This window comes from Salvelinus fontinalis, chromosome 33 (genome assembly GCF_029448725.1).
Source record: "Salvelinus fontinalis isolate EN_2023a chromosome 33, ASM2944872v1, whole genome shotgun sequence".
Classification (NCBI taxonomy): Eukaryota; Metazoa; Chordata; class Actinopteri; order Salmoniformes; family Salmonidae; genus Salvelinus; species Salvelinus fontinalis.
Genome location: NC_074697.1, coordinates 43,397,632 through 43,423,149, shown reverse-complemented (window position 1 = coordinate 43,423,149; position 25,518 = coordinate 43,397,632). Strand labels below are relative to the sequence as shown.

Here is a 25,518-nt window from a genome sequence, read left to right as displayed (position 1 = left end):
AAAGTCTAAGAAATGGTATATCTGTTCTGTGTGCACTATTTCTATGCTCCCCTTTCTAAAATTTCATAATTGAGTCTTTTACATTTGGTTTTTTAACATTTTAACATTTTGGGTTATTAAAAATATATTTCACACCGGTTTAGATAGTATGATGATTCTCTACATTCTGAATGCTTATTCTGTTACATAAACTGAAATTAAGCGAACTATTAGATTTTTTTGCAACCAGGTAATGGCAGAGCAATTTCTGCATATTGCACCTTTAAGATCCCGGAGTTCCTCTTTACTAAGGGTTGTGCAGTCCTGATGAAAAGCCAAGGCCCTTCTCATCTGTTTGTGCTTGAAGTGAGTGAGCAGGCATGAAATAGCCAACATCTGTTCTGGCATTATTAATCTATTTTTCCTGTAAGTCTAATGGAGGAAAACTACTTGTACGACACACAGGAACTCTCACCCTCAGCAAGACAAATGGGTAATCAACGTATGGGAGAGCGGGGTAAGTTGAGACATTTTTACATTCAGCACCACTATGTCAAGTAAATATAGTATTCTTTGTAACAAAGATATCTACATATATTTCAGGACGTTGTGTATCCCTGGAAATAATCCGAATTTATGTAAACCAATCAGTTTTGAAAACATAGCTTGTCCAAAAAAAAGTGGTCTCTTGGCACAACTTACCCCGGGTATGGAGTAAGTTGAGCATAGGGACAGGACAAGTTGAGCTGCCTTGGGGTAAGTGGGTGATGGTGTCCTGTGACAGTGGGTGATGGAGCTGGTAGGTCAAAGTTGAATTCATGGAATGGGGGTGTGGTATATTGCATATCTTAAATGTATGCCTACATTCAGATATAGATCTCTGTGTTCAATATCACTTACCCTTCCATTTATTGACCAGCTGTCTGGGACAGGGATGTTGTTTCAATGTGCGTATTCGTAGGCAAGTAGTCAATGCTTCTAGGGCCATCTGACTGGGCACACGCTGGTTGAATCAACGTTGTTTCAATGACATTAAGTTGTACCATCGTGGATTTGAGGTCTGTGCTCAGTGGGATGAAACTGGTCTGCAAAATTCTTGATATGTTTAGCAAGCTCAGACTCTATGTTATCAGATGGGATGGCGTATCGTTGCAGAATGCTGGTTAAGTGTGCCTTGAATTCTAAATAAATCCCTGACAGTGTCTCCAGTAAAGCACACCCACACCAATATATTTTGATTTGTTTAACACTTTTCTGGTTACTACATGATTCCATATGTGTTATTCCATAGTTTTGATGTCTTCACTATTATTCTACAATGTAGAAAAACCCTTGAATGAGTAGGTGTGTCCAAACTTTTGACTGGTATTGTACATATTTTTTCATTTTCTTCAATGTACTTCTTCAGTGTCATTCAGTACATTTTTTTCATAATGTGTCGCTGCTTCAAAGGACTTCTTCCCTTCTCTCGTTTCCTTGGCTGTTCTCTCATGAACCTCAAGGGGGGCTAATCCGCTACTTGTTTTACATGTGCATGCACAGGGCATGATGATGTCTGCTCTGTAACAATAAAAATGCATCTTGAGTTCATATGCATGACACATTGGAAATATACGATGCATATTATGCATAGAACTGACTAAATGTAATCATCATTTGTATGGGGTATGTGGCCATTGGCTCAACTTGCCCCATGGCCATTAGCTCAACTTACCCCAAGGCAAACATTTTGACTATATTAACCCACACAGCTATGCACTTTCATGCTTGATTTAGGACCTCATATTGTAGCTTATAGAGACCCCAACTGATGTATAAAACAATCTTGAAACAATCTACTTTGGTTAAGATACAGTACTCGCATCATAAAACCTATAACACAATGCACTCATTTCAGTTTTTGACAGACTGAAAAACAGCTTTTATCGCCAGGCCATCAGACTGGTACCCTGCACCTTAGAGACTGCTGCCCTATGTACATAGAGTCATTGAACACTGGTCATTTTAATAATGTTTACAAACTGTTTAAGCCACTTCATATGTATATACTGTATTCTGGTCAAGGCTCATCCTATATAACTACACAACTTTTCTATTAATATACGGTCCAAACACACCATCATATACATATATATTTATATGCCGGACTCTGGCATTGCTCGTATTGATATTTCTTAATATATATATATATATTGTATTGTTAGGTATTACTGCACTGTTGGAGCTACAAACACAAGCATTTTGCTGCACCTGCGATAACATCAGCAAAATATGTGCACACGACCCCAAAAAATTTATTTGAGTGTATGCGTAACTTGAATCTGCATTCAGCTCCCTATATGAAAGTCAAGTTTGCAGGACCAGACTGGGTGGATATGTGGTCGGGTCTGGTATTAGATAACTTTTACCAAGGCATTGAACTGCTGGAGGGGTAGTGATGCTTTATCTCTGAAAGAGTCATGTAAACTACCCCGGTGGATATCTGTTGGATATCTGTTGTTTAGCTAACAATACAGATGATTTTAAGCCGTTTAAGTCATGTACACACACATGACATCCTATGAATACCCATGGTGTATAGTGTCATGACTTGGCTTTAACATTAATCTGCTTATTTATATAATCAACAACTATGTTTCATTTTTACCCGATTCAAATAATCATGTAACAATTAACTCATGAGGATCTGGGGCACCACGAGAGCGATTCTTCAAAGAGTTACCATCTCCCGAATGAAACTCTAAAAGGTCTTTACCTATCACATCTATAAACAGTCAACGTATTAATCATAACCTTGTATCGTATCATCATTCTGAACAGTCATAACCTCCTTGCATCTGCAAAAACCCGAGCCTTTTTGTTTCATACTTGTTTCATACAAGTTTCATACTGTTGTCCTTTTTTATAGTTGTCTGTTATCCGGTGACTTGTCATGTAGTCCTGAACAGAACTACAGAGTTTATTTTCCTTCCATTCGCTCCTGAAGTTGCTGCTTTGAAGATAGGCTAACCAGCCAGGTCGATGGTAGCGTAATACACTGGTTTGAGTAGAGTAGTAGGATGGTCCTACTTAAATTTGCTTTGGAATTTACATTACTTAGGGCAGCTAATCAGCCGCACCAGTGATTGTCCTGGAGGTGAGTTTATCATCTCTACCTCATGTTATTGACTTGTTTATTGTTTACTCCATGTGTAACTCTGTGTTGTTGTCTGTTCACACTGCTATGCTTTATCTTGGCCAGGTCGCAGTTGCAAATGAGAACTTGTTCTCAACTAGCCTACCTGGTTAAATAAAGGTGAAATAAAAAAAATTAAAAAAAATGTTGAGATTCAAAGTTCAGACCCCTTTAAACGTGCAGCTGGAGCTTGACATCTCTCTGGTCTAGTATGTTAATTTCTTCACCCATCATTTATTCAGTTTGTTCGAAAGGGGCGGTTCCCGTCAGGCTGACATGCTCTCTGACCTCACTCGTGAACATGACTTGTCACTTGCAAAGTTTAAATAAAACAATTTCTCTTATAGCTCCTCAAATCCTATCCCTCTCTTAACAAAAACACTTTCATAATTGTTCATATTACATGCACAACGCATAGGTTGGACACTTCGTACACGTAGTGGGTTTACTTTCCAAGTTACGTATTTCCTTTATAACATGTTTAATGACATCACAAAATAACAAGCAAAATGGCATTCATTTTCTATAGATCGCTTTTGGCCATTCCCTTGGCCAAAGTCTCTCGTAACAAAGGAGATTCCTTTAGTGAATATTGGGGAGGGAGACATGAATCTTCTCTTCTTGATTTACAACAGGACGTGAATCCTGTTGCGGGTGAGAGGGGGTCTGATTGAAGTTATTAATTCAAAACTTGATCTGACCTATTTGAATTCTCATGGACAGTCATGACAATAGACTCCTGAGATAATACACTGGCATGCCATGCCTTTGGAGGTCAAGACTTTGACCATGTTTAATGGTGTAGCATTTGACTCTATTTTTATTTAACCTTTATTTAACTAGGCAAGTCAGTTAAGAACAAATTCTTACTTACCATGACGGCCTACCAAAAGACAAAAAGGCCTCCTGCGGGGACGAGGGATAACATGACAACACAGCATAGTAGTAACACAACATGACAACAACATGACAAAACACACATCACGACAAGAGAGACACCACAACACTACATAAAGAGAGACCTAAGACAACAACATAGCATGGCCGCAACACATGACAACACAGCATGGTAGCAACACAACATGACAACAACATGACAAAACACACATCACGACAAGAGAGACACCACAACACTACATAAAGAGAGACCTAAGACAACCACATAGCATGCCCGCAACACATGACAACACAGCATGGTAGCAACACAACATGACAACAACATGACAAAACACACATCACGACAAGAGAGACACCACAACACTACATAAAGAGAGACCTAAGACAACAACATAGCATGGCCGCAACACATGACAACACAGCATGGTAGCAACACAACATGACAACAACACAGGGGGGTCCTCTCTCTTCCTAGCTGAATCGGTCCTCTTAGCCACACTATAACAAAGGGTATGGCCTTTTTAGAGATTACTTGGTATGGCTTGTGATGTTGGCTTGTTATGTTGTTGTGAACAGAAATGGCATTGGGAAGAAATCAATTTCCTGAAAACTCACCACAACACGTCCCATTTATTGTGGATGTAATGCTAAAGCCTTGAGACATAGTATTATTTATCATATATGACGTAACTCTGTATAGCCACGAATAGCATGTAGGGTATCACACAGAGCTGAAACAACCGGTGCGCAGCAACGTTCCTAACCAGCAGCAGTGAATGTGAAAGACTTAGCTCAGCAGAAATAGACGAAGTGGCAGGGACCAAGGAGAGTAGATCATGTATTATTATCAGAGTGTGAATGGGATTAGAGGGATGCCCCTGTCTCCCTCTGCATCTCCCTCTCCCTCTGGCTTGATTACCTGACCAACAGTCTGGTCTCAGAGACCTCAACACCGTAAGCTTGGTCAGATGTTGAGCTTTAGTTGACTCTTTGACCTTTTACCATGAGCGTGTTTGTCTCCAGTAACAAAGTTCAACTTTCTTTTTAACGTCCAGACAGTCTTATTCTTCAAACGTGTGTTTGTGTGCGTGCGTGCGATGTGTACGTTAACAAGTGTGTGTAGATTTGTGTTTGCATGTAAGTGCTGCGGCACGTGCACTTAATTATCTCTTTGTGTGTTATGGATGGGGCACACTGTCCTGGTTATGAGCTCGTGACATCCTGTTGATCCACAGATTAATCTGGACTGAGCCACAATCATGGGGAGGGCCGGCAGCACCAGCTGCCCTGGTGTTCATAATCATACTCGTCTTAAGCTGGTCTGTGCCCCTGCCAATACCAGCACCCACACCCCGGGCTGATGTCATTTCCTCTTCAGACACACGCCACTCTTTCAGGCCGAATAGTTATTACAGCCCGGCCAATACCGTAAGAATTCCCCCTTCCCCCACTCGCACAAACATATGTGCACACACACAAGCAGGCAAGCACACACACACACACACACACACACACACACACACACACACACACACACACACACACACACACACACACACACACACACACACACACACACACACACACACACACACACACATACACACACACACACACACACACACACACTCAGAGTGAGAGCGAGAGACACACAGTTTTGAATGTCATCAACCCTCACCCACATACAGATCTACTGATCGACTCCCCAGAGCTACATAACTCCACTGACCACACACGGACACTCAGCACTCCTCCCCTGTGTGCAATTACTGCCCCGTGCTGACGGCCTGTACATAGCAATGTTTTGTAATACTAACACTATGCACTGCTTGTTTGCGACATCAATCTACATGGATTGTAACATGTAATGGACTCCTTGCTGTGGTCCGTGGTTGTAATGTTAGACTGAAAAACTGCAGTGGCATTTGTTTTTGTATTGCACACCTGTCGAAGTGATAGTTTGAATTGCTGTACTAAAATCATAGGTGGTTGGGTCATTTAGATTTACTGGAGGTGTAATGGGGTGCGTATTGGCGGCAGAGAAGTCAGGCGCAGGAGAGCGATAACTGATTTACAACTGTGTCGTTTAATCAACATAAAACCACCGTCAACAGAACAATACATGAAATGAGTCAATCAAAACCCGGTAATCACCAGCATACCATGCATAAGCACTACAAGAAACAATTACGGACAAGGACATGGGAGGAACAGAGGGTTAAATTCACAACATGTAATTGATGGAATTGGAACCAGGTGTGATGGAAGACAAGACAAAACCAATGGAAAAATAAAAAGTGGATCGGCGATGGCTAGAAAGTCGGTGACGTCGACCGCCGAACGCGGAGAGGGACCAACTTCAGGAGGACAGGAGGATTATGTACGTCAAGGTGATGAGGGAATGTTTGACTGTTTCATGAATGAAGGTACCTTGGGAGAATAGGGTTGATTAGGAAAAAATGAAAACTAGGACTGCTTCAACGTTTTTCATGGAGATTTCCTCAAACCTGTCCAAATGAACCAGAAAGCAATTTCTAGCTGTTCAATTTTTATTTGGCACGAAATGTACGTTCTACTAATCGTCCAGAGATTTCCCATATACAGTGGGGAGAACAAGTATTTGATACACTGCCGATTTTTCAGGTGTTCCTACTTACAAAGCATGTAGAGGTCTGTAATTTTTATCATAGGTACACTTCAACTGTGAGAGACGGAATCTAAAACAAAAATCCAGAAAATCACATTGTCTGATTTTTAAGTAATTAATTTGCATTTTATTGCATGACATAAGTATTTGATCACCTACCAACGAGTAAGAATTCCGTCTCTCACAGACCTGTTCGTTTTTCTTTAAGAAGCCCTCCTGTTCTCCACTCATTACCTGTATTAACTGCACCTGTTTGAACACGTTACCTGTATAAAAGACACCTGTCTGTCACGCCCTGGCCTTAGTTATCTTTGTTTTCTTTATTATTTTAGTTGGGTCAGGGTGTGACATGGGGGATGTTTGTGTGTTTTTGTCTAGTCGAGGGTGTTTGTAGTGTCTAGGGGGTTTTGGTAGAGTTTATGGGGTTGTGTTCAGTGTAGGTGTCTAGGTATGTCTATGGTTGCCTGAGTGGTTCTCAATCAGAGACAGCTGTCTATCGTTGTCTCTGATTGGGAGCCATATTTAAGGCAGCCATAGGCATTAGACAGGTTGTGGGTAATTGTCTATGTCTAAACGTTAGTAGCTTGTGTCTGCACTTTCGTTTTGTAGCTTCACGGTCGTTTGTTGTTTTGAATAGTTTGTCAGTGTTCTTCGTTTTGTCTTCGTTAAAATAAAAGATGTATTCACTTCATGCTGCGCCTTGGTCCACTCTTTCACCGAAAGACGATCGTGACACTGTCCACACACTCAATCAAACAGACTCCAAACTCTCCACAATGGCCAAGACTACAGAGCTGTGTAAGGACATCAGGGATAAGATTGTAGACCTGCACAAGGCGGGGATGGGCTACAGGACAATAGGCAAGCAGCTTGGTGAGAAGGCAACAACTGTTGGCGCAATTATTAGAAAATGGAAGAAGTTCAAGATGACGGTCAATCACCCTTGGTCTGGGGCTCCATGCAAGATCTCACCTCGTGGGGCATCAATGATCATGAGGAAGGTGAGGGATCAGCCCAGAACTACACGGCAAGACTTGGTCAATGACCTGAAGAGAGCTGGGACCACAGTCTCAAAGAAAACCATTAGTAACACACTACGCCGTCATGGATTAGAATCCTGCAGCGCACGTAAGGTCCCCCTGCTCAAGCCAGCGCATGTCCAGGCCCGTCTGAAGTTTGCCAATGACCATCTGGATGATACAGAGGAGGAATGGGAGAAGGTCATGTGGTCTGATGAGACAAAAATAGAGCTTTTTGGTCTAAACTCCACTCGCCGTGTTTGGAGGAAGAAGAAGGATGAGTACAACCCCAAGAACACCCTCCCAACCGTGAAGCATGGAGGTGGAAACATCATTCTTTGGGGATGCTTTTCTGCAAAGGGGACAGGACGACTGCACCGTATTGAGGGGAGGATGGATGGGGCCATGTATCGCGAGATCTTGGCCAACAACCTCCTTCCCTCAGAAAGAGCATTGAAGATGGGTCGTGGCTGGGTCTTCCAGCATGACAACGACCCGAAACACACAGCCAGCGCAACTAAGGAGTGGCTCCGTAAGAAGCATCTCAAGGTCCTGGAGTGGCCTAGCCAGTCTCCAGACCTGAACCCAATAGAAAATCTTTGGAGGGAGCTGAAAGTCCATATTGCCCAGCGACAGCCCCGGAACCTGAAGGATCTGGAGAAGGTCTGTATGGAGGAGTGGGCCAAAATCCCTGCTGCAGTGTGTGCAAACCTGGTGAAGAACTACAGGAAACATATGATCTCTGTAATTGCAAACAAAGTTTTCTGTACCAAATATTAAGCTCTGCTTTTCTGATGTATCAAATACTTATGTCATGCAATACAATGCAAATTAATTACTTAAAAATCATACAATGTGATTTTCTGGATTCTGGATTTTGTTTTAGATTCCGTCTCTCACAGTTGAAGTGTACCTATGATAAAAATTACAGACCTCTACATGCTTTGTAAGTAGGAAAACCTGCAAAATCGTCAGTGTATCAAATACTTGTTCTCCCCACTGTAGGTTACAAGGGAAATGAGTTATGGCTGTAAATTGAGAGCCTAAATACAGCACATGGAAAGTTTAGACCAAAAGGTCAGCTCTGAGGAGTTGATTGTTTTAATGAATCCCCATCCCACATGCCACCCGGGTTGGGGGACTGAGCCACAATCATGGGGAGGGCCGGCAGCACCAGCTGCCCTGGTGTTCATAATCATACTCGTCTTAAGCTGGTCTGTGCCCCTGCCAATACCAGCACCCACACCCCGGGCTGATGTCATTTCCTCTTCAGACACATGCCACTCTTTCAGGCCGAATAGTTATGTCACTTTAACCATATCTACATGTACATACTACTTCAATCAGCCTGACTACCCATTGCTATGGTATGTGGGTCTATTGTGGACTTGAATTCTTGTGTGTTCCTGTTTTCAAATAAGTTGAAAGATGCCTCGTGTGCTAATACAGTTTGTAATAGTCCCCCTGGAATTGGAAACCATTTCAAAAGATAATGACTAACCGCTGATGTTCTCAACAAAAATGCTTAGGAAAATGATCTCCATCTTGGCATCCTAAGCCATTATGCTCCGCATTCAGGGTTTTATCATAAAGTTAGACCACAGATAAAGGGAGACAATAGTTCAAAATCCGCCAAGACTCACATACTGGGAGAAGATGCTGTCTTTCTGAGAAATCCAAATTCTGTTCTGTTCTAATAGGGGTCTGTTGTCATTATGTGGTGTTTCTGTTTAGGTGAGTCGTGTTCTCTTGAGAGGGTTGGAGGGTTCAGCGAAAATGACACTGGGTACCTCTAGCATACGCGTGTTTCCATGTTTGTTTGTTTTTTCCTCCAAAACAACCTTTCCTTGGCTTTCTCCAGTGTAGCTGAAGCAACGTTACCGAATTGTCAAAGACCCCAGCCACCCCAGTCATAGACTGTTCTCTCTACTACCGCATGGCAAGCGGTACCGGAGTGCCAAGTCTAGGACAAAAAGGCTTCTCAACAGTTTTTACCCCCAAGCCATAAGACTCCTGAACAGGTAATCAAATGGCTACCCAGACTATTTGCATTGTGTGCCCCCCCAACCCCCCCCTAACCCCTCTTTTTACGCTGCTGCTACTCTCTGTTTATCATATATGCATAGTTACTTTAACTATACATTCATGTACATACTACCTCAATTGGGCCGACCAACCAGTGCTCCCGCACAGTGGCTAACCGGGCTATGTGCATTGTGTCCCACCCACCACCCGCCAACCCCTCTTTTACGCTACTGCTACTCTCTGTTCATCATATATGCATAGTCACTTTAATCATATCTACATGTACATACTACCTCAATCAGCCTGACTAAACGGTGTCTGTATGTAGCCTCGCTACTGTATATAGCCTGTCTTTTTACTGTCGTTTTATTTCTTTACTTACCTATTGTTCACCTAATACCTTTTTTGCACTATTGGTTAGAGCCTGTAAGTAAGCATTTCACTGCAAGGTCTGCACCTGTTGTATTCGGCGCACGTGACAAATAAACGTTGATTTGATTTGATTTGACCGTGATCCAAGAAGAAACAATGTCCTCCACTCTGCACTGTGTTTTGGTGTGCTGTAGCTGAGAGAGCAGCGTGCTTGTAAGAGGGCCAGAGAGAGAGAGGCCTGCTGCACAGGCTGAGTGTACTTACTGAACTTCACTCTCACTTTCAGGTCTATGGAGTGACTCACGGGCTTCTGTTTGACTGTGTTATAAAACCCGCCTGATGCATTTCCATACGCATTAGAGCAGCCTACATCTGTAGTCACCAAGTGGAGGGCTCAAGGGACCAGACGGATAACCGAGCGCCAGGCTGAGGCCACGCGGCCACTAGTAAACGCGCACGGAGAGGAAGATGGGGGAAGAGAAATTGAATGAGAGAAGGGTCAACTCAGGGAAGAAGTAGGAACGTGAAGAGGGATGTGAGAGAATACAGAAATAGATGTATTTTACCGGAGCTTAGTTACATTAGGAGCTCCCATGAAAGAAGGGATGAATTAAAGTTTGAGTGGAAATAGAGAGTCTTCCCCAATGTCTGACGCAGCCTGTAGAGACAAGTGTGGCGGGCCTGTAATGAATAGGAGAGAGAAACGAGAGGAGGAGAGACTAGAGGAGAGGGGAGAGCCAAGGGCAGATGAATTATTAAACAACTCAGAGTTTTTAATGCACAGGGTAGGGGTGAGGAAAGGAGGAATAGTTAGCGAGAGATTCTGAGTGATGGTGGGACGGAGGTAAAAGAGGCAGGGAGGATCCCCATCTAAACCAGAATGGTTTAGATGGGGAAGAGAGGGAAGAGAGGGACATGGACGGGTGGAGTAAGACTACACAACTAAGAACAATAGATGGGAGATAAGTAAATGGAGGGCTGTGTTCTTTCTGTTGTTTCTTTTCTGTTCTTTCCGAAATGCATCACTCCAATGACCACTTCCTGGGTTCTGAACAGGCAGTTGAAGATGGGGATGTTTTGAAGAAGGGTGCCCTTTCGTTGTTCCCAACTCCCTTGGAATAGATATTACAACAGAAGTTTGAATGGAGCATCTGACAGGAAGTTCCAGGCCAGCAGTCACTTTGCATTAGTGATCCATCCCCGGACGAGATGAAAATGCCAAAAGGATGAGATTAGGAATATAATCCAGCCTTGTCCCCACACAAACCACTGTCTCTGCCGCTCATTTTAGGATCATAACTGATCTAACTTTAGCAACTGGTGTATCCCCTTGGTCATCGGATGTGTGTGTTTGTGTGTGTGTCTGTGTGTGTGTGTGTGGGGGGGGGGGGGGGGGTTGAGGACAGCTGTTCTTGATTTAATCTGAGATTAGCATGAGATAGCACAGCTGTGATGCATTCACAAGGGCCACTAAAGGAATCAGGAGAGAACAGGGAGGCTGCCAGTTTGGGTTGCTAGTCTAGACAGATGTACCTTAGAGGTAAACAAGTAAACACCTCACAGAGACACAGGCAGGCAGATTTAAGAATTTAGGCACACACACACACCCCGCATGCTTAAAAATGTGCTGAGTCGTGATATGAGCAGTGCGATAGACACTAGCTCTTAAACTACAAGGCAAATATCATGTATCAGGTGAGCGGAACCATTCTTAATTCACTGGATATTACAGTGTTTTACAACAGTGATATACAACTCTCAGACTACGGTAACAGCAGTGTCACCACAATTGTACGTTGACTGTGTCAACAGAACAAACAGTCTGCTGAGTCACAGCTAATCGACGAGTCAAGCCTTCGCTATAAACAACATCTCTCTCTCTCTCTCTCTCTCTCTCTCTCTCTCTCTCTCTCTCTCTCTCTCTCTCTCTCTCTCTCTCTCTCTCTCTCTCTCTCTCTCTCTCTCTCTCTCTCTCTCTCTCTCTCTCTCTCTCTCTCTCTCTCTCTCTCTCTCTCTCTCAGAGGCAATGATTGTGTGGTGTGTGTCTGTGTGCGTCTGAGCATGTGTGACAAAGTGATTGGAGGTAATATATTTGCCAGGCAGCAGGCAGGCAGTCGAGGCTGGTGAGCAAAAGGGTGTTTCTTTAATTAAAACCACTGAGAGATTAGTTCTGTCCTGCCCTCCTGGGACCCACAACACACACACACACGTGACTGACCGGCCATGCTCTCCCCAACCTAGCTAGCCCAGCGCTGGTGGCATCATACGGCTTATAGTGTCGCCAAACCCTGGCCTCTGAGCCCTTGAGCCCCCTTGGGCCAAAACCAACACCACCACAAAACAGTTGCCTATAAATGGTGTAAAGATGAGGAGCAGAGAGAGCAAGGGAGAGGGAGGCAGAGCGAGAAACAGAGTATATTGAGCCGCTGCAGCATTACTTTGCTGCATTACAGAGAGAGCGTGAACGAAATGGATGGAGGGAGGGATATATTGCGACGCTGAAGAGGGAAGTGTGCGTGCATGCAAGGGTTTGTGTGTACCGTGTGTCTATGCCTGTGCATCCCTTTTGTACAAAATTGAAATTGTACAAAATAGGGAGCTTGGATTGTTTTGCAGGTACCCCTCGCTCATTCTCCTTCTGCTTCCCTCAGTCAGTTCCCTCTCTTTGCTGAACTGTGATTGATGCTAGCGTCTGTCATTCTCAACACTGTCATTCTCAGCCACAGCGGCCCAGTAAAAAGAACAATCTGTCAAGATCTGACAGTGGATTGGGTGGGTATAAACTATATGCCAATAGCTCCAACTAGCCCCCTAGATGGAATTCACACCATATTGATTACACAATGCAGATTACGGGGTTAGATTTCAGATGCAATATAAATATGACCGAGACTATTTGGACTGAAGTGGCTAGAGGCAGGGACTAGGGAGTAGGAGCTAGGGGCTAGGGGTAGATTTCGGGTGGGATATAAAGACTGATCTACACTATTTCATTTGGAGTGGAAGAATCAGCACTAATGTGGTAATTGCCCCAGGTAATCGGTACAATTAATGATCTGTTGAATTGTTATTTGTTTTCCTAAGTAAGTTGCTTTAAATAGCTTTTCGATCACAGCCAAGGACAAGCTATTTTACTAAGACACCTTTTGTCAGTCAATACCTTGTCATTTGCGACTGTATTGCCATTCACTGGCACATCAAATTGTCTTTTGATCTGCAATTAATTATACTGAAGAAGAAAATTAACGCAACATGGAACAATTCTACAGAGTTACAGTTCAAATAAGGAAATCAGTTCATTGAAATAAATACATTTGGCCTAAATCTATGGATTTCACATGACTGGGCAAGGGCGCAGCCATGGGTGGTCCTGGGAAGCCATAGGCCCACTAGCTTGGGAGCCAGGCCCACCCACTGGGGAGCCAGGCCCAGCCAATCAGTATGAGTTTTTCCCCACAAAAGGGCATTATTATAGAGAAATACTCTTCAGTTTAATCAGCTGTCCAGGTGGCTGGTCTCAGACGATCCCACAGGTGAAGAAGCCAAATGTGGAGGTTCTGGGCTGGCGTGGTTACACGTGGTCTGCGGTTGTGAGGCCGGTTGGACGTACTGTCAAATTCTCTAAAACGACGTTGGAGGCGGCTTCTGGTAGAGAAATTAACATTAAATCATCTGGCAACAGCTCTGGTGGACATTCCTGCAGTCAGTATTCCAATTGCACGTTCCCTCAAAACGTGTGGCATTGTGTTGTGTGACAAAACAGCACATTTTAAAGTGACCTTTAATTGTCCCCATCACAGGGTGCCCCTGTGTAATGATCATGCTGTTTAATCAGCTTCTTGATATCCCACACCTGTCAGGTGGATGGAGTATCTTGGCAAAGGATAAATGCTCCCTAACAGGGTTGTAAAGAAATTTGTGCACCACATTTTTTGAGAAGCTTTCTGTGCATATGGAACATTTCTGGGATTTATTATTTCAGCACATTAAACATGGGCCCAAGACTTCACATGGTGCATTTATATTTTTGTTCAGTGTAGAAAACGGAAATAACAATTTGATTACATTTTCCATTGCAGATGCAGATTGTGCACACACAAACACACCAATCCACCACTGCAGCCACCAGTCTTCGACACACAAACCCCCGTCCCTGCTTCCCTTCATGAAGACATCTTATTTTAGTGCATCGTCATCACCTCTCTGTGGATCACAGAGCTGTGACACCTGATGAAATGTGAACACTTCCATCATAATAGGCAGCGTGAATGATTAAGTGTTCCATATAATGGCACCAGGCAGAGTGAAAATGAGCCAATCAAAAGCTTTGGCTATATACAGCACCACTGACCTTGGAGCTGAATGGGAGGCTCCATCTCAGCATAGGGAGGGATAGCTAGAGCCTTGGTGGGACTGGGCTATTTTGGGCTGGATTAGGTGGGACTGTGCTAGGTGGGACTGGGCTGCGTGGGACTGGGCTGTGATAGGTGGAACTGGGCTAGGTGGGACTGGGCTGGGATAGGTTGGACTCCGCTGGGCTAGGTAGGACTATGCTAGGTGGGACTGGGCTAGGTAGAACTATGCTAGGTGGGACTGGGCTGGGCTAGGTGGGACTGGGCTGGGATAGGTGGGACTGGGCTAGGTAGGGCTTGGCTAGGTAAGACTATGCTAGGTGGGACTGGGCTAGGTAGAACTATGCTAGGTGGGACTGGGCTGGGATAGGTGGGACTGGGCTAGGTAGGACTGGGCTTGGCTAGGTAGGACTATGCTAGGTGGGACTGGGTGGGAGTGGGCTAGGTGGGAGTGATCTAGGCTGGGCTGAGTGGGAGAGGGTTAGGCTGGGCTGGGTGGGAGGGGGCTAGGCTGGGCTGGATGGGAGTGGGCTATGCTGGGCTGGGTGGGAGTGGGCTAGGTGGGACTGTGCTAGGTGGGACTGTGCTAGGTGGGACTGTGCTAGGTGGGACTGTGCTAGGTGGGACTGGGCTGGGCTGGCTCAAGATGGAAGCTGTGCATTGGACCATACCTCCAATCACACCATAACTGCAGCCTTAAAGGACTGATGCATAACATACTGGTTGGTTTTTTACCAACAAAACCGATGCCCTCACAAAAAAATAAACACGAGGCAAAAAACATACAGGGTTGGCTTACAATCAAATTATTATAGACAACATAAACTATTTTCTGTCTGCAAATGTTTTTTGAAAACAGAAATTAACTTTTTTGTCAAATATATTATTACAGTTGTTGGTTAGCTAGCTAGCTATCCATATAAGTATAGGCATGACAAGTGTCAAAGCAAGAGATGATATTAATAGCAAAATACATCTAGATGGTGACTTTAGAAATAAAGTTGTGCTTTAGCTCTTTAAAAGTATTTTTGTGGTAGTGGAAGAAGCTGAAAATGTTTTACTCAAGCTGATGGCATGACACACAAGTTCCCTCATTATCCAATGAAGACAAGAAAGATGTAATGTTTGTCTATACCCTGATTAAAACTTGTTACATTGTTTGATTTGTTTAAAACCTGTTTGGGATAGGGGGCAGCATTTTCACGTTCGGATGAAAAGCGTGCTGTTACGTTCCCCAGTTTCTGTGTTCTGTTTTGTATTTGAGTGTGTGTTTCAGGAGATGGCTTCCTGAAGTACTCCCCAACCAGCTGATTGGTCTACCCCCAGGCTAATTGATGATTGGAGCTGACCCCGCCCCCTCGTCAAGAAGCAGCTGACACTAATCACCATTGCCACCTGAAGATAAAAGCCAGTGTTCTGCCCCAAGAGAGGAGAGAGATGAGATAAGGAGTAGAGATTTGGAGATTGAGAGAGAGAAAAATTAGATTGTGATATAGTGTTGGTTGTGTATCAGAAAGTGTGGTATGTACTGTTGTTGTTTGTAGCAGTTTTTTCTATGTCCTGTGTTTGTGAAATCGTTAATAATTACTCTGTTTCATTTGTTCCCAGGGGGGAAGGAGAAGGCACTTTGGGAGTGCTTAGGCAAGAGGCCCGCGGGCATACATATACCCGTAGTATATTTACTGTCTAGGCACACTAGGTAAGACCTGGGCGGACCACCCCCTGTATTTTGGTTAGGGCACCAGACGGTGCTAAGTTAGGTAAGTTAAGTGGGTAGGCAGGTTAGATAGGAGAGGGGGAACTTTGATATTTACTTTCTTTGCTTTGGTTCCGTCCAGCCCCTTTTCCCCATATTACCGTGTAAGAAAATAAATCCAAGTAAACGGTAAAATCTGCTTTTGTGTCATCCTTGCTCGCACCTACAGTCCATACCTCTTGCACTTCAGAGAGTTGAGTTATAGCAGGGAGTTGCGTTCCCTCTTCTCAGAGGCGTGCGTAACACGTGCCCAGAGTAAACTACCTGCTACTCAGGCCCAGAGGCTAATATATGCATATTATTAGTAGTATTGGATAGAAAACACTCCGACGTTTCTAAAACTGTTTGAATGATGTCTGTGGGTTTAACAGAACTCATATGGCAGCCGAAAACCTGAGAAAAATCCAACCTGGAAGTGGGAAATCTGATGTTTGTAGTTTTTAAAGTCGGGGGTCATATTGCACTTCCTAAGGCTTCCACTAGATGTCATCAGTCTTTAGAACCTAGTTTCAGGCTTCTACTGTGAAGGGGGAGAGAATAAGAGCTGTTTGACTAAGGGGACTGGAAGAAGGCCGTGAGCTAAGTCAGGCGTGCGGCCGTGAGAGCGAGCTGCGTTCATTTTCATTTCTAAAGACAAAGGAATTGTCCGGTTGAAACATTATTGAAGATTTATGATAAAAACATCCTAAAGATTGATTTTATACATCGTTTGACATGTTTCTACGAACTGTAATAGAAAGTTTTTCACTTTTCGTCTGGACTTTCGTCTGGACTTGCCCGCGTCTTGTGAATTTCGATTGGTGAACTAAACGCGCTAACAAAAAGGAGGTATTTGGAGATAAATATGAACTTTATCAAACAAAACAAACATTTATTGTGGAACTGGGATTCCTGGGAGTGCATTCTGATGAAGATCATCAAAGGTAAGTGATATTTATAACGCTATGTCTGACTTTTACTGACTCCACAACATGGCGGGTATCTGTATGGCCTGTTTTTGTGGCTTAGCGTTGTACTGAGATTATTGCATGGTGTGCTTTTTCCGTAAAGCTTTTTCGAAATCTGACACAGCGGTTGCATTAAGGAGAAGTATATCTTTAATTATATGCATAAGTTGTATCTTTTATCAAAGTTTATGATGAGTATTTCTGTAAATTGATGTGGCTCTCTGCAAATTCGCCGGATGTTTTCGAGGCACAACATTACTGAACAGAACGCACCAATGTAAACTGAGATTTTTCGATATAAATATGAACTATATCGAACAAAACAGACATGGTTTGTGTAACATGAAGTCCTATGAGTGCCATCTGATGAAGATCATCAAAGGTTAGTGATTCATTTATCTCTTTCTGCTTTTTGTGACTCCTCTCTTTGGCTGGAAAATGGCTGTATGCTTTTCTGTGACCTGGTGCTGACCTAACATAATCAAATGGTGTGCTTTCGCTGTAAAGCCTTTTTGAAATCGGACACGATGGCTAGATTAACAAGAAGTTAAGCTTTAATTTGGTGTATTGCACTTGTGATTGTATGAAAGTTAAATATTTTTTAGAAATGAATGAATTTCGCGCTCTGCCATTAAAGTGGATGTTGGCTAGGGGTTCCGCTAGGCTAGCCTTAAGTAACAGTACATGTAATTATCGTTTCAATGCTTTTTTCTGCAAAAAGGGGGTAAACTGTGTTTGCGTTTAGCCTCCACAAAATCACTGCACTTGATCTTTTCATATCATAAGAAACTTTAATTCTGGATAATTTGTTTTGAAATGTCTCTCAGATTGATGAGAGAATGGCTAGACTGATGTTATTGAAAGTACATCTGTCAATCTGTCTAGTAGGGAGTATTTCTCATCCCTTTTCACCTAATGCTGCTCATAGATGATGTTTGTCACGCCTGCTCCCGCTTCCCCTCCCTGGCGCTCAAGGGCGCCAGGCTACCCATCTTTACACGCACCTGTCACCATTATTACACGCAGCAGCGGTCATTGGACACACCTGGACTCGTTCACGTGGCTGATTGCCCCTGTCTGTTCCTCGGTGGTGTTCCCTTTGTCCGCGTTAATTGTTGTCATGTGTTCCTGTCCAGACACTGTACCTGTTCCGTTTCATGTCCGTCAGTTATTAAACCTTCACTCCCTGTACCTGCTTCTCATCTCCTGCGTCTATCCTTTCAGAATTCGGTCACCATTACAAGAAGCATCAGGGAGTTTTTATGGTTTTGTTTTGTTGGTGACATCAGACCTGGGGGGCGCCGTTGATGGAACCGGGGGTGCCTAAGCTGGCTCATCGGGCTGTCATGCCCTAGCTGGCTCAAGAGGTTTCCTTGCCCCGGTTGGCTCGGCAGGCTCTCATCCCACGTCATGCTTCAGCTGGCTCATTGGGGTCCTATGCCTCAGCCGGCCCATGAGTTTTTTGGTTTTGTTGGTGACGTCGGGCTTGGATTCCGCCGCCGATGGAACCAGAGGTGACTAAGCTGGCTCGTCGGGCTGTCATGCCCTAGCTGGCTCGAGAGGTTTCTTTGCCCCAATTGGCTCGGCAGGTTCCCATCCCACGTCATACTTCAGCTGGCCCATGGGGCTTCTACGCCGCAGCGGGATCATCAGGCTGTCACGCCTCGGCCCGTCCGGCTCGCTTAGGTGGGACGCTGGCGCCCCTAGAGGGGGGGATACTGTCACGCATGCACCCGCTCCCCCTCCCTGGTGCTCGAGGGCGCCAAGCTACCCGTCTTTACACGCACCTGTCACCATCATTACGCGCAGCAGCGCTCGTTGGATTCACCTGGACTCCTTGACGTGGCTGATTGCCCCTGTATATCTGTCTGTTCCTCGGTGGTGTTCCCTGTGTCCGCGTTAATTCTTGTCATGTGTTCCTGTCCAGACACTGTTCCTGTTCTGTTTCATATCCGTCAGTTATTAAACCTTCCCCCCTGTACCTGCTTCTCATCTCCTGAGTCGATCTTTTCAATGTTGTTTGAAACTTTACTTTCATTTAATTGAGTGCGGTCAGTACTTGTGGTCATTAGATGTGTGGTCAGTAGTTGTGTGGTTTTGGGCAGTAGTTGTGGGCAGTAGTTGTGGGCAGTATTTATGGTCAGTAGTTGTGTGGTTCAGTAAATGTGTGGTCACTAGTTGTGGTCAGGGATTGTGGTCAGTAGTTTGGGTCAGTAGTTGTGGTCAGTAGTTGTGGTCAGTATTTGTGTGGTTCAGTAGTTGATAGTTGTGCTATTATTGTCAGTAGTTGTGGTCAGTAGTTGTAGTTGTGGGCATTAGTGGTCAGTAGTTGTGGTCCATTTTTTGTGTGGTTGTGATCAGTAGTTGTGTGATTGTGCTCAGTATTTGTGGTCAGTAGTTGTGGTCAGTATTGTGTGGTTGTGGTCAGTAGTTGTGTGGTTCAGTCATTGTGTGGTTGTGATCAGTGTCTAAACTACAGTTGTTGGGTGTAAAAACTGAAAGACGTGATGAGACTTGATTGGGTGAAATATTAATTGAGTGTATCAACGTACAGCCCGCCCTTATCTACAGACAGGCAAATTAGCCAGTTGAGTTATTTATAGCATGGGGCACCATCCTGAGAAGGAGGACAAAGCTAGTGAGCATCTTCTCTGTAGCATTCCAGGTCGTCCAGACCGGGGAAGCATTAGAAATCTTAGCACTAGCCGTTCGGTTCAAAACAGATTCACAAATCATGGGAATTTGTCTTATGCTAAAGATATTGTCTCCCTCCAAGGCATGTGTTGCTAGGCAACAGTGGCCTTGGCAGGCCTGCTCCCTTCATGGCTAAAGCCAGTGTGAGAAACATGCTAGCAAATATTTGTGCTATGAAACTAAATAAATTGTGAACTCTGACCCACACAACTTCTTTGATTGGTTCCTGATAGTGTTGTTGGACAAAGCAAGGAAAGTGAACTTCAAAAATGTTTTCAAAATGGAATTTGCAGGTGTTGTCGGTGAGTAATGAATCTGCTAACTTCTGACATGACTTACTGCATCTTTAGTGAAAGCAGTTGATGGGTTACTAAAACAGCTCTACCAATTGATTGGTTAAAGTTGTCTGACTTGTTGGGGGAGTGGTCAAAAGGCCAGTTGTGATTAAAAAAAAATGCCTTTACTAAAACAGCAGTGTCGTTAGATTGGTAACAGATAATTCTGTTCCAATTTCAGATTTGAAAAGCAGAGAAGTAGACCAAGATGTCATACCCTAAATGTTTGTCTAAGTTGTTGGCGAAGTGGTAAAGTAGATGATTTGTGTCAAAAGTTGCATTGACAGTGAATGGAATGTCGAAAGTGATGATGTCACAATGGGGCCGTTAGAATGTTGAGGAAATCTCTTGAAAGTGGATGGATGACAAAAAAGACAAATGTCTTAGTTTAAAAAGTATGAAATATATCCAAAAGTTGGATACAAGTGTAATGAATACTCAGGGAGAAAAGTGTGTAGATTCACACGCAGAGCACGGCAGTTGTTTATTAAGCCTTCGCAGAAGGCAGGAATTGTGGCCACAGGCAGGCATTGGTCAAACGCAGGCAGGCATTGGTCAAACGCAGGCAGGCAACGGTCAAACGCAGGCAGGCAACGGTCAAACGCAGGCAGGCAACGGTCAAACGCAGGCAGGCAACGGTCAAACGCAGGCAGGCAACGGTCAAACGCAGGCAGGCAGTCAAACACAAACAATACCTCACAAGCATACAAACAGAAAAAACTTAACTAAATAGGGAGCTGATGAGACCAGGTGAGAAACGAACACAGGTGAAATCAATGAACAGAAATGAAAGACAGGGCTACGTTCCAGAACACAAAGAAAAAGAACAAGGTTGACTAAGAAAAGAAAACCATAACCTTACAACAAGCAACTCAGTCCAGACCAGTCTGCATGTTTTAAAGTTGGAACGACGTGTTCGAGCTTAGATGGAGCTTAGATGGTGTAAGAGGAGTAGCGTACTAAAGAAAAATTATAAGAAGAAGAAGTTTGTTGGAGATTTTAAGTGGGGGACTCTTGCTTAACTAGCTGAAACAAGCCATCTGCATTCATGCTTCTAGTCATTTCTGCTCGCTCTCTGACCGACCAGAATAACAACAATACACAGCCTTTTGCGTTTTTTTGTCGTGGCGTTGCCAACCCAATAGCCTGGGTGCCAGTCTGTTTCTGCTAACATTCCACTCCTTGCGTCTCATATGCCATGTTTAGAGTGGAATGTTAACAGAAACAGACTGGTACCCAGGCTACCAACCCACCTGTCTATTGGCAATCACCATCACATCACAGTGTGTTAACGTACCGTGGTATGGGCCAAGTACAAACAAATGATTTTCATTGATTCATCATTTCAATTATTTTGGAAAGGCCAATGTTTTATTTCATTTTCACTTCATGCTTATGGTAACGCAGGGGCTAGGCTGAGCTGAGCTAAGCTGAGGTAATTGGCTGATTGGATTGCTTGGGTCTCCTGATCTGATCTATTGCCATGTTGTGCAAGGCTAGTGGGACTGCAGTACTATAGTCTTCAGTCATTTACCGTCCAAAAAACACTCACTCGTACCAGGGTTGGTAACAGGCACACACACTCACTATCTCTTTCCCAATATGAAATATTGAGATGGGATTCGAGAGGATTTAAAAATAGCCCCTGTGCAGTCCTCTCAGCGCTGACGCCAAGCCGCGTGGTGAGACCGCGTGCTGCACTGCATGGCCCACAGGACCAGACAGAAAACAACCTGCCTCTTCTCTCTGTCTATCTTTCTCTCTTTCCTCCTCCACTCTCCCTCGTTGTCTCCCCCTCTTTCTCTCTCTCTCTCTGTCCCTCCCCACCCACACACAGGCATCTCCTATTTTCCTTCTTCACTTTCCGTCTCTCACTCGCTCCTCCCATGAAAACATGTTTGAGTAGAAAACTTGATTTGGATGCAGTAGAATGCGGAGGACTCAAATATTTTGGAGTCCACGCGGATGCTTTGACTGGGGAGGCATGATGACTTATCATGGACACACACTCAAACACACACACGCACACTCAAACACACGCGCACGCACACACACACACACACTCGCACGCACAGACACACAGTGTGTCATGTTAAACAGGTCTATGTTGGCCTAGGTTGACCAGCCAGGTCACCCGTGATACAAGTCAGTATTTGACGTCCATCCATGTCTGAGGACGTCAGGGGATGGCATAGAAACCGACCACTAGGGGGGCAACAGTGAGCGCTGTTACCTTCAAGTAGGTTTCGGTTTTGCTAGAGCGTTGTGGACGGCGATAACAGATTGGTGTAAGCATCTGGCTCTTATTCCAAAGGTTGAGATCCAGCAATAGAAAGTTAGTTTTATTTTAAGCCTATCTCATTCCTTAACCCTTGACACTTAACCCTTCCTTAACCCTAACCCTCATTCCTTAACCCTTGATTTCAGGGGTAATGCCTAAACTTCACCTTAAACACATTCGAAATTTGACATTTGAGGACCATCGATGAATATCTCATTCTGACGTGAGACTGTGAGAGCTGGTTGAGATTGACTGTGTGTGTGCGCTGTGCCCCAGTGCCAGCTCCTTGGGTAAGTGATGATAGTAACAGCCATTTAACAGCCAGGCAGCTATAAAAATAGCCAGAGATAAGAGAAGACGGTAATGTAAGCTACTGCTGCTGGGGAAAAACAAATGATGTCCTCACACTTTCCCTTCCTTGTTCTCTCTTTCTCTCTCTGGAGAGAATTTACATTTCTGTCTTCCAGTCTGCCACATCATTGAATCCCAAATTGTTTACTTACAAATCTAATCATATTCTCTCTCTCTCTCTCTCTCTCCCTCTCCCTCTCCCTCTCTCTCTCTCTCTCTCTCTCTCTCTCTCTCTTCTTCCCTCCCGCCTCCGTCCCTTCCAGGGGTATGGTGTGCTTCGGCGCTGGAGGTGTCAGTGGGGAAGGTGCCCTTCATGGAGGCAATGAACGGCAGCACAGTGCTGTTACCCTGCACCTACTCCAGCTGCATCGGCATCAAGAACCTCTACTTCAACTGGCAATACAACGACAACGGCACCTTGATGAAGGCAAGACACCGACTGAGAGGAGTTATCTCCGTCACTAACACCCCCTCAATGAGCAACTTGACCTCCCACTCATATCTCAACACCTCTCCCCCTCACCTCTGTTCGCCACCTCTTTCCCCCTCTCCTTCTCCCTCCTCTTCTCCCCCTCCCTCTCCCACTCCTTCTCACCTCTTCCTCTCCTTCTCCCCTCTCCCCCCTCCCTATTCCTCTCCAGCTGTGTGAGGCAGTGATCCCTGTAGAAGGTGTGGAACCACGGGTGCAGGTGTACCACGAGCGGATAGAGTTTGTGGGCAGCAGTAAGCACAACAACATCTCCATCCTGCTGTTCAACGTGACCTTCGAGGACGAGGGAGAGTACACCTGTTTCGCCCGGAATCCCAAGGAGAAGCATCGCAACCATAGCGCCATCTTCACCCTGTTCGTGGTAGATGAGTGTAAGGCACTGCACCCTCCCTTGACTGCATACAGCATACTCAATGACGACATGTTCATAATTTAGGTTGAGGCCACTCGGTCACCAGTCGTTTTGATGCCTTCAGGTGGAAGTAGGGGCAAATATCTGATTCCTTTGTCATGTGTCTAAGTTTCACATTGTATAATTAAGCAATGAGGCACGAGGGGGTGTGGTATATGGCCAATATTCCACGGCTAAGGGTTGTTCTTAGGCAAGACGCATCGTGGAGTGCCTGGACACAGCCCTTAGCCGTGGTATATTGGCCATATATCACAAACCCCTGAGGTGCCTTATTGCTATTTGAAACAGGTTACCAACGTAATTAGAGCAGTAAAAATAAATGTTTTGTCATACCCCGTGGAATACGGTCTGATATACCACGGCTGTCGGGCTAATCAGCATTCAGGACTGGAACTACACAGTTTATAATGAATCAATAAGGCATGAGGAGGTGTGGTGTATGGCCAATATACCACGGCTGTTGGGCTAATCAGCATTCAGGACTGGAACTACACAGTTTATAATTAATCAATAAGGCATGAGGAGGTGTGGTATATACCACGGCTAAGGGCTGTTCTTACGCACTACGCAACGCTCAAACCACCCAGTATATAATGGCTCAATAATACCCTGATATCAGTTCCATGGTCAAGTGTTATGTTGCAGCACGATCTATGTATTGTTATTATACACTAGAATCAATTCCTTGGAGGTAAAAGCTATATGGAAATGTATCATGTCTCCTGATGAGCGGATCAATCGATCACCGAGCGCTGTGGTTGTGAGGCTGACCACACCATCTCTATCCTTCCCTCCTTCTCTCTCTTCGTTGCCTGGTACAAGATGTTTGCCGATTGGTTTTTCTTCAATGTTTACAGATTCACCTTTGACATAATGTCAAAGATCTGAGTCAAATGACTTCTTCATATTCTCCTAGAACGTACGCCTGACTATCATTATAGGGAAACAGCTGAGTACTCATCTTACAGAGAACCCTCTCTTCCTCTCACCATCCCATCACATTCCTCCCTCCCTTCCGCCCTCTCTCTTGTCTTATGCACCTCCTCTCCCCAGTGAAAGTGGTTGACAATACCGTAACCACCATCATCGTGTCTGTCGTGGGCGGAGTCATTGGCTTGATCATCGTTGTCATGGTGACTAAGACTGTGGTGCTCCTCATCCTAAAAAAGTCTGCGGAGAAGAAGTAAGTGATGACAACTCAGTTGCATAAGTGATGACAACTCAGTTGCATAAGTGATGACAACTCAGTTGCATAAGTGATGACAACTCAGGTGTGTAAGTGATGGCAGAGTATACAGTTAGTATGTATTATGTGAGTGTGTGCAGCTGCAAAAAAAACAAAAACATTTCAGATACAGAGATAGCGCACACAGGCTGGGAGCAGCCACAGAGTGGCTCCCGTTGAGCTGTTTGGGAGTTAACTGCCTTGCTCAAGGGCATCTGAGATATTAATGCCAGCAACCCTCTGGTTGCCAGCTCACCCCTTCACATTTTTCCCGTCAGCGCTGGGATTCGAACCGACAGCCCTTCGGCTACCACCTCCCCCCTTTGAAACTGTCACGGAACATTGGTATGCATGCCTTTATCAACATTTCTTTACTTGCCTTTTGTTCCTCACACTGACTCTCACACTGACTCTCTCTCTCTCTCTCTCTGTCTCTCTGTCTCTCTCTCTCTCTCTCTCTCTGTCCTCTCTCTCTCTCTCTCTCTCTGTCTCTCTCTCTCTGTCTCTCTCTCTCTGTCTCTCTCTCTCTGTCTCTCTCTCTCTCTCTCTCTCTCTCTCTCT

At 44.5% G+C, this 25,518-nt stretch overlaps 1 protein-coding gene across 2 annotated transcripts in view; it reads left to right on the top strand.

The window, feature by feature from the left end:
- The window catches only part of LOC129832345 (sodium channel subunit beta-4-like), a 34,019-nt gene that overhangs the window by 3,364 nt on the left and 5,137 nt on the right, over nucleotides 1-25,518 (top strand). Inside the window, exons 2-5 of one of the 2 annotated variants that reach the window (XM_055896348.1) lie at nucleotides 23,094-23,257; nucleotides 23,472-23,691; nucleotides 24,786-24,915; nucleotides 25,236-25,302. In XM_055896348.1, the coding sequence (XP_055752323.1) occupies nucleotides 23,094-23,257; nucleotides 23,472-23,691; nucleotides 24,786-24,915; nucleotides 25,236-25,284 (563 nt within the window). In that variant the 3' untranslated portion in view covers nucleotides 25,285-25,302. The remainder of the gene's footprint in view (nucleotides 1-23,093; nucleotides 23,258-23,471; nucleotides 23,692-24,785; nucleotides 24,916-25,235; nucleotides 25,303-25,518) is intronic. The other variant, XM_055896346.1, reaches the window with a different exon arrangement.